This window comes from Chiloscyllium plagiosum, unplaced genomic scaffold (assembly GCF_037043375.1).
Source record: "Chiloscyllium plagiosum isolate Xiang-an unplaced genomic scaffold, Cpla_swu_hap1 HiC_scaffold_9, whole genome shotgun sequence".
Classification (NCBI taxonomy): domain Eukaryota; kingdom Metazoa; phylum Chordata; class Chondrichthyes; order Orectolobiformes; family Hemiscylliidae; genus Chiloscyllium; species Chiloscyllium plagiosum.
Genome location: NW_028270147.1, coordinates 58,326,679 through 58,336,543, shown reverse-complemented (window position 1 = coordinate 58,336,543; position 9,865 = coordinate 58,326,679). Strand labels below are relative to the sequence as shown.

Below are 9,865 nucleotides of genomic sequence, written 5' to 3'. Positions count from 1 at the left end.
AGTCTGAAAAACAATCCTCCACCACCACCCTCTGTCTTCTACCTTTAAGCCAGTTCTGTATCCAAATGGCTAGTTCTCCCTGTATTCCATGAGATCTAAACTTGCGAACGCTAGAAGATCTTAAACTAAAGAAATTGTACTTAGAGGCAAGTGGGGAGTAATGCATCACATTCCTGGTAAATAGTGGAAGATCTTTGTGGAGTTAGGGGATGATTGAGTTGTTGCAGAATTCCCTGCATCTGATCTGGTCTTGTGGCATGGTGTATATGGTTAGATACCAAAAAAACTGCAGATGCTGCAATCCAAGGTAGACAAGAGGAGGCAGGAAGAACACAGTAAGCTAGGCAGCATCAGGAGGTGGAAAAGTTGATGTTTCGTATATGGTGCCTGTTTCAAGTTTCTGCATGGAGAAGGGTGATTCACAGATGTTCATAGTGCCTTTGAATGTTTTGGAGAGGTGGTTAAACTTTCTTTTATGGATTGCTTAATACTTGTGTGGCATGAACATTACTGTCTTATCTGTCCATTCAAACTTGTCCCTATTTGACAAAATATTAATTTGAACATTAACTCTGCTTTTTTTCTCGACAGATGCTGCCTGACTTGCCTAATATTTCCAACAGTTTCTGTTTATATTTCACTTAAAATCCTCTGGGAATATATTTCAAATCTTTTCAAGCATTTGTTGTGGGAAAATAAAAGTATAACGCCGAGACAATTAATTTACTCATAGAAAATGATAGGCACTTAAGAGCAGGGAAATTTGACTGCTTTTGGAGATAAACAGGAAAACCGCAAAGGCATAACGGTAATGTTAATATAAAACAAAGAACTGCAATCGCCCGAAATCTGAACCGAAAACAAAAATTGCTGCAGAAACTTAGCAGGTCCGGCAACATCTGTAGAGAGAAAGCAGTGTCAACATTTCCCGAGATGATGTTCCAAAGTAGTAATGTTATTTATTTTCCATTTCTTTGGAGTAATAAATGCGCAGATGTTTCTCCATGACGGTAGTCGGTTTGGCCTGATTTTTAGGGAGAAAGATAGAAGTTGACCTCCCCAAGTTAGGGGGAAAGAAAGAGAGTACTGCGTTTGCGCGGTGAGTCGCGCTGGATTGTGGGATACCGCGGAGCCTGCCCGTTGTTATTGAAGGTCTCGGACGAAGACCCGGGAGTTTTTAACGCCGATTAATTAATCTGTAAATTGTCATATATACTTTATTTTCTTCTGTATTTTTAATGTCTTAGGTTCAAGAAAACGTCGTTGAAAAAGTAGGATCGAGAAAATAATTACTTTTTTTTGAAAAAATCATTTGTTAAAAAAAACGTGAAATGGCCACAGACGTCATTCAAGTGACCAATGTTTCGCCGAGCGCCACCTCGGAGCAGATGAAAACTCTGTTCGGGTTTCTGGGCAAAATCGACGAGTTGCGGCTCTTCCCTTCAGAGTGAGTAACTCCAAACTTCCAAACAGGCCTGTGGCCTAGCCCGCGCCAGATCTGATGCGGAGCTTTTTAAACCTTGAGTGAAAGTGAATTTCCCTATACGGCGCATGTTTCAAGAGCGTGCGTCTCGAAATAATACTTGCGTGATTATTTTTTAAAATTTCGTTGTAAACGGTTAAGGAGTAGTATTTTCACTATTGTGTGGTATTTGGATTCGCTGCCATCTCATACGCACCATCCCCATTACGCTCACCACATGTTCGAAGCTGCTTTTATCAGGATTCACATCGATGGCGCCCTAGTAATTATAACAAAACACAATAAAATGTGAAAGTTCTTGTTGCAAAGGTTGTTTATTTGAAGGTACCAAAGCTGTGGAGGTTTTATCACACCCGGGTAAAATGGCCGCCCATGTAAAGCTTTCCCTCGCCCCCTCAGACGATCATTATTGTTTTCGATTGTTATTGTTGTACGATGTAGTGACACAGCTACGAGTTGTAATAACTCCTAAATGGTTGAGCAGTGTTTTGAATAAAATTGGCCACGTTTAGTGAAAAAATTAGCGAGAGCAGTTCAAAAGCAGACGCAAGTGTCGTAAGGCCCTACTCCTCGTGTTTCTTAAATGTGGGTAGGTAAATGGTCTATTGCAGCAAAAGTGGGCGTATGACAAAACAAATGCAATGAAATTTTCATTTTCTCACAAAGCCGTTAGTCATTGACCCAATTTGTAATTTCGGCTGAAAAACAGACTGAATTACAAAATTAATCGTGTTTTTAAAAAAAATTCACATGATTTGAAAGGAACGTACATGTGTAAAGGTTCTGAACATTAAGCTGTTATCCTCTTTCAAAAATTTTGCTTGAAACTTAGTCGTACTTGTACAGTCTTTATTTATAATGTATATATTTCTCTCGTTCGACTGTGAGCCTCGGTTGTTAAATCTGCATTATTGCGAGGGTGAAGAGTCGCCTGTAACATTTTAATTACGTTGCTTAATTATCTTTCAGGTATCTTCTGTTTGTCTTTTTAGCTAAAGATGTACGTGGGTGCTTTAAACCTGAAGAACTTTGGGTACAGATTGACTTAAGAATTTTGAGGTCGTTATATATAAGATGCTGCTGGGGTTTCACTGAAATGTATTTACAACCACAGCATGTTAATCCATCCAGACCCATGTTACGTCAGAGGGGGACTTTTGCTTCCAGATTTACTTGGAGCTACGCTGGCAGTATACCCTTTTCAGGAGTATTCTGCTCTTTACACTCCATTCTGTCTTGTAGTTCCTATAGTTTCAATTATTATTTTGGTTAAATTTGAAGTGGCTTGAATTATCATAGCTATTTTCTAATTTTTGATATCAAAAGTATACCTTATAAATCAGCCAACGTATTAACTAATGCTTTTTATGTTTAACAGTTACTTGCTGGATAATGGTTTTCTGGAAGTTTTTTTGTGAACAAAGATGACTTACCAAAGTCCAGAGGACAGCACTGCAGGGAAGAATAAAATATCACAATGCTGATAAAATGCTAATATTTAGTCTGAAGTGTCTGATTTGGAAAGGAGAATAGGATATTTTATAGTTCTGAGATTATGTAAGTGATAAGATTGGAACACAATCCTGGGGGAGGGTCTTGGCAGGATGTTTATGGAAAGTATGTTTCCTCTTCTGAGAATCTGGAACTAATGGTCAATTTTTAAAAATAAGAGGTAGCCCTTTTAAAGATCTTTTTCCCCCCCCACAGTCATGAGTCTTTAGAACATTTCCTCAAAATGTATTGGAAGCAGAGTATTTGAATATTTTTAAGATAAAGGTTGATAAATTTCAGATGAGTAAGGTGTGAAAGATTATGGGGATTTGGAGTAAATTGACCAGCCAAGCTCTTGTTGAATGGTGGAGAATTGACTTCTGAGTTTGGATGTTCATATTACACTGTCTTGATTTTGATATTGATACAAGGGGCGGAAGCTTAAATGGAATTAGGCTTTCAAGGCTGAGCTTTCAATGTCAAATAAGTGGTTGTGAATTTAATCTCTTCTGAAAATGGTTTATACATAATTCCATTGCAGAAGTGGCATACTGTTCACAAACTGTCCACTATCCTACTGATAATTCAAGTATGATCAACACTTACAATGTAAAACTGCACATTACAGTTTATGACTTGTGTAAACAGTTCTCTGGCAATATAAACAGGCCTCCTAGTATTAATGGAACTGGTATAAATTGCCCATGTTTGTCGACTATTTTCTCCCTTCCTGGATAAGTTTTGTTTTTAGTCTTTTCATCTTTTATTTTTAATAATGTCTCTTTCTCTGCTTTCCTTCAGTTGCATAGACTTCTCCCCTTGCACTCCAGAAAAACAGATCATTAAATTGCTGGGCTTTCATCACCAGTACACCTAGAGAAATGCTAGTTCAGAAGGTTACAAAAGAATAGAAGAGAGTGTGCTATAAAATAACAGATGGACTAAACTGAGGGACCACATACAATGAGATGTTAATGTATTGTGAGGTAAAGGAAATTAGTTTTGAGGGGTTTTGTAAAATGCACTCGCTACTTCAGATCAAAAAAATTAAATGATGGCAAATTAATACGAAGGTGGATTTGGAAATAGCTCAAAGCAGACTATTTCATGGGGTTAGGTGGAGGGTTGGAAAGCATTCTGCTTTCGGTTTTTCTGGATATTTACAGGGAAAGGTTTTTAAGCTGGTAATATGGTTTGCAGCTCAGAAGTTGGCCAAAGTAAACGATGTGCACTTGCACTTGAAGGAGAGTGAACATTATTTATCATGTGGACAGGTGAGTGAAGCTTAACCTTGCTTGGAATCTTGAGGAACAGAAGTTGGAATTTTGTCTAGTTTAAAGCTAGTGCAAAAATTAATGATTGGCCTCCTTGTCTTATTGCAAGAGTAAACTGATTAGCTTGAACAAGTAGCCAAAAGATGACTTGGGCTTTCATGGTTGAGAGAATAAAAGAAAACTTTACCTCTGAGAATAGCCTGGAGGTAAGGATGTGGTCCTGATGGCAGAAAATAATTTTGATTTGTCTTGTAAGAACCCTTGAGGCAAGGGAGATGCAGACCTGTCTACACATAGTTATAAGTTATACTGTTAACTTAATTGTATTTTTGTTTAATTTGTTCAATATAATTAGTCTTTAAATGAAATCTTATGGCATAGTTTTATTTGTTAAAAGGTGGTGTTTGAATTTCTTTTTGAATATTTACAGTCTTTGGGCAGTAACACCACCTGCCCCGTTCTTAAATTGCTGCTTTGTTTTCCAGCTACACTGTTTAGGTTATTATAGCCTGCTACTTAAGTTTCAATTTATCTTGTGGTCTTCTTTCTAAATGTGTAAGTACTTCAACCCAGTACTTTTTTTCTATATCCTGTGTATGAAATCGTTAATCTGACAACATATCTCATCCTCTTATAAGAGCTAATCATACATTTACAACACAACATTTATATTTCAGAAGCAATCCCTTCATACAGAATGCTTCGGGATGTCCCTAAGACTTGAAGAATTACGTTAATATTTCAGTATAAACAATCGTGCATTAATGTAATACTGTAACCTATTGAATGACTCACTAAATGGCAGTTTGGTGTCGGTGTAAAGGCCATTGGTCTTTTGCAAATCTCTGCAAGTTTAAAACTCAGCATGGACTTAGCTCATTGAAAGCTGATACTTATTAACTCTTTCCAAACCCCAACCCATGTGCATGGTCAATAATATTGCACTCAGTGTCCAATAAAGCATGGCTTGGTTTTGATTGGCTTTTGAGGATGGTGGTCATCTATTGATGGTTCATTATCTTGTAACTAATTATTATCTAAAACATCAATTACTTCTGGGAACTATTCTATGTGCTGTTGACACACACCTGGCTTTCTCTCTCTTTCTATCCTGCCCCCCACCCACCTCTACAGCTTTCCTTTGTGACATTGTCAAACTTTGACTTAACTAAAATAACACGGCGGTGTAATGTGTTTTTGATGTTAACCTATTTGAAGTTAAAGGTATCATGTCAATATTGCCTAACAAATGAACTCTGGACTCCTTGTCAAGTGAGGTTGTCTTACAGAACTCATATTAAGATGGACTTCTGTTTGACAAGCAGATTGCTTCTAACAAAAACACAATGTGGGCAGGCATTGCCATGAAATTCTTCACTGTCTCCTAGACTTTGGTCCACCTGTGATCTGTTAAAGTCTTCAAGCTTATGGTGTACAGGGCAGCAAACTAACCTGTTCTACTGAATATCTCAGATGTGTAATATGCAGCTAAAACCTCTAGTGAAATATTTTTGGCGATGCTTGCACAATATCCCGCGAATCCAGTGGCAAGATAGATGCTCCAATATTAGTGCCTTCTCTCTGGCATTGAGACACTGGTTACTGTTGATTAGCTGGTTGGGTAGGCTACATTGTTATCGGTGTGTCTGACACGAGACTTCCATAACAAACTCTTTATTCTGATCTTTGCCACAGTAGGCAGTTACCAGAAGGGCAAAGGAAAATATTCAAGGGCATGTCAAAGTCTCCCTGAAAACAATAGAATGTCCCCACTGGCTCGTCAGAATCACTTGCCCAAACTGGAGAAGTAGTATCTGCAAAATGCTAACCATTAAAGCATCTCTGTGTGGAGGCCGAGCAAAAGGAATGTGTGCAAATTGGAGCATCCCAACCACCTGACTCAAAAGTGCCACCTGCTCTCTCCCTGTACATGTATGCAAACCCAACATTGGACTGTTTGGTCACCTGGGACCCACATTATGGCGTGGAAATAAGTAGTTTTTCTTTTATGTATAGTAACACTTTGGTACTTGGGACAGTTAAAGATAAGAAAATAGAACAATGTTTCCTGCAACCATAAGACGACTACAGAAATTACAAAGTAGATAATACTTAAAATCTATTCAAAGTATGTATGAGGATTAATGCGTAAAGCGTATTCATGCCGAGAGAGTGAAATACAGTTTGCACATTCAGTTACTAAATGCCTGAGGAAGGAGCCGGGGCTCTGAAAGTTTCCGGTTTCAAATAAACCTTTTGGACTATAAACTGGTATCGTGTGTATTTTATTTTGATTCAGTTAATATGCAGTCTTAAGGAATGAAAGTCGTAAAGGACTACACTCCTGCAAAAATAGTTGCTCAAAATTTTCTTTGAACCTGGTTTGAGCCAAAGGATACTTAGTATAGTTTTTGCTTCACTGCAAGTTTAAAAACTATAAAAGGCTGAAGGCTTGACTGCTGTCAGCTGTTGCTCTATACACCACACAGCTTTTCTAAATTTTTGCTCTGAGTCTATAGATTGAACACTTAATGAGATTTTATGGAGTATAGCATGGTACTGAAGCTTTGCTCATTCAACCCTGACAACTTTGTGAATCTACCCTGTAATTAAGCCAATAAAGTACAGCAACAGGGCCTCATTTGTCAGCTGCAGATCAGCAGTTGTAGTCTCTTCTGGTTACAATTAAACAGAATAGCTTAGTATTAGGTTAACTGATTAATATTCGTCAATTACACAACCTTAATAGATCAAAACCTTTAAGTATTTATGGAAATCTTTCCAGCATGTGCTTTGAAAAGGAAGACAGCTACAAAAAAAACTTGAGCTAAATTTAGACTTGGCAAAATAGTGTGTGAAACCATTGGAATATCTCACGTAAAATTGTCAGGGATACGTCAAACAGGGAGAGACTTTACAAGAAGAGATAATGTGTCCCCTGCTCGGCAAAAGCCACTTCTTGAAGAATGTGTGTTCCTGGAGGGTAAAACTGACAAGGAGAGGATTCTTAAAAATAGTTTAAATTCTCCTGATTTGGACTTGTGGGACCAAAGGCTTTTGTGTGCACCTGCCTGGATTCGAGCATTGACATGCTGTGAAGGTCAGAGTCGAAGAGCTATCCCTTCGTTACACTGTGTTGCAGGTAAAGGAAGAAACCCATCACTTGAGTGCTGCAAACCAGTTTTTGGAAAAGGAACCTCAAACAGACAACAGAACTAAGAATGGTTTTTCAACTGCCCATGTCAACACTACCGGTAATCTGCATTGCAACGTTCAACCATCAGTTCTTTATGAACAATTCCGAGATTGATCTGTTTATGTTCTTTAAAAAATATTTATCCTTTTGGCATCGCCTGTTTCTAATCTATGAAAATCTGTTGTATTATCAATTCTTCCCGTATATTAATGAATAAACTCACCTGTTGATTTAAGAAAGCCTCATTAAATTGGCTCCCATTCCTGAAGAAGGGCCTGTGCCCGAAACGTCGAATCTCCTGTTCCCTGGATGCTGCCTGACCTGCTGTGCTGTTCCAGCAATAAAGTTTCAACAACCTCCATTTAAAACCAGTTCATTAGGCCTGGAAGAAAATTGAGACAGAATTCTTCTAACCCAACGAAGGGATGAATGGTATGTAGAAGTGGAGTCAATTTATTGCTCTCCACATGGTAGCCTAATACCATGATGTGGCCCATTTGGAACCTAACTTGAGTTCTGGTCATAATATCGTAACAGCAAAAACTAATTATTAAGCATGAATTTCTTTGTATGTGTTGGAAAAAGCTAAAGGAATAAGAAATGGAAAATGCAAAGGGCTAAGAATGAAAATACAAAGAAGGAGCACAAAAAACAAACACGGTTAGAAAAAAGTTTAATGGTTGTTATTTTGAAAGGGGTATTGATAAATTGCGTTGGTTGTTCTGTTTAGATTTTATTATCTTGATGTTTTAATTGTGATCTAAAGGTTTTCTGGCTGGACTTGTGCAAATTGAAAGTAATACTGTGAAACAGTGGTTGTCACAATGAGGAGCAGCATTGTCCCCCAGAGAAGAATTAAGATTGCCAAGTTTTGTTTTTAGCTAAATTACAATTACCACATAAAACTGGAATGGTTTACTATTGAAATTGCTGATCGTTTCTAAATACTTAAAGCCCATGGTAGGGTCACTTATCAACTGAGGTGGATGGTAAGATTGTTAGAATATCAGAGCAGTATAGATGTTAGCATTTTGTAGTGGCCAGCACCCTGCAATTATTTCCTAACCCATGCTTTTTGTTCATGATCTTAGATAATTTTTTAAGAAATATGTTATGGATTTATTTTCTCTTTAGTAAACAATTCTAAAATTCTGTGTAAAGTATTCAGCATTGTGACATCCTTGAAAAAGTGCATTCAAAATCAGTGATTCAGTTTGCTTCTAAAGCAGTCCTTTGAATCAAAATATTGATTTTTTTCCTTGCTACAATCCAGAACTACGATCTGCCTTGCTGATTAGTAATTTTGATTATGTTAAGTATGGCTTTTTCCAGCACTGTGCCTTGGGAAGGGGGTGAGGCAGGATCTTACATAGTATTCCACCTCCTCTTAACTGTAGAGTTTTTGTAGAATTTTGCTTTTTTTTTTCCCTCAAATGGCTCGTACTAAACTAGTGGCCTCAAGCTATGGGTTTCAACCCTTCATAATGGAGATGTGTAAGAGGAAACTCTGATGGAATGATCCTGGATCAACATGGAGGTTCCATTTTGTCACTGCATAAATCTTAGCTCGTGTATTCAGATCTGTTTTGAAGGAAACCATTGGCCGGCCACTCTTACTCTGCGGTCACATTTGCTTTCCAAGCCTTAAGACAAGCTTTATTTGTTAAGTCTCTTCAAGAATAATCTGGATATTCATTTTTTTTATTATTAGTTCATGGGATTTGGCATCACCAGCCTCCCTAATTTTCCCTTGAATTGAATGGCTTGTTAGGGCCATTTCAGAGGGCAGTTTAAAATAATCAACCACAATGCTGGAGTCAGATGTAGGCCAGGCCAGGTAAGGATTACAAATTTCCTTCCTTTTCTAAAGGACCATCTGGAATCTTAAAATTTTGAGAGCAATTGCATGGTCATTACTGGACGAGCACTTGATTCTAGATTGTTGTTGAATCCAAATGTCACATGCCATGATGGGATTAGAACAACTGCCCCACAGCATTAATCTGAAGTTTTGGAATACTAACTAGTCTGTTGATGTTACCACAACACCATTGCTTCTGTAGAGTAGGTAATTTTGGCACCATTCATTTGGTTTGCTTCTTGTAAGTTTGTGCCCACTGTACATTGATAGAACCCGTGGTGAAATTGACTGTAATACCCTGTCTATTCTAAGTAACTTCATCTTCTGATTTTAAAGTCCATTTTGGACATTGCATCTTACTAAAAAGAGGAAAGGCAGTCTAATCCTGACACTTCATTTGTGTTTTTTGTTCTTTCAGTGAATCACCATTACCTGTGACGTCTCGTGTGTGTTTCGTAAAATTTCATGAACCTGACGCTGTGGGAGTGGCGCAGCATTTGACAAACACGGTCTTCATTGACAGAGCTTTGATAGTTGTACCTTATACAGAAGGTTTGTGT

At 37.9% G+C, this 9,865-nt stretch overlaps 1 protein-coding gene across 2 annotated transcripts in view; it reads left to right on the top strand.

The window, feature by feature from the left end:
* The first annotated feature begins 1,130 nt into the window (after positions 1-1,130).
* srsf11 (serine and arginine rich splicing factor 11) overlaps positions 1,131-9,865 on the top strand; it is a 30,219-nt gene continuing 21,484 nt past the window's right edge. Inside the window, exons 1-2 of one of the 2 annotated variants that reach the window (XM_043699334.2) lie at positions 1,131-1,447; positions 9,724-9,857. In XM_043699334.2, coding sequence (XP_043555269.1) covers positions 1,332-1,447; positions 9,724-9,857 — 250 coding nt within the window. In that variant the 5' untranslated portion in view covers positions 1,131-1,331. Of the gene's footprint in view, positions 1,448-9,723; positions 9,858-9,865 lie in introns of those variants that run through there. The other variant, XM_043699338.2, reaches the window with a different exon arrangement.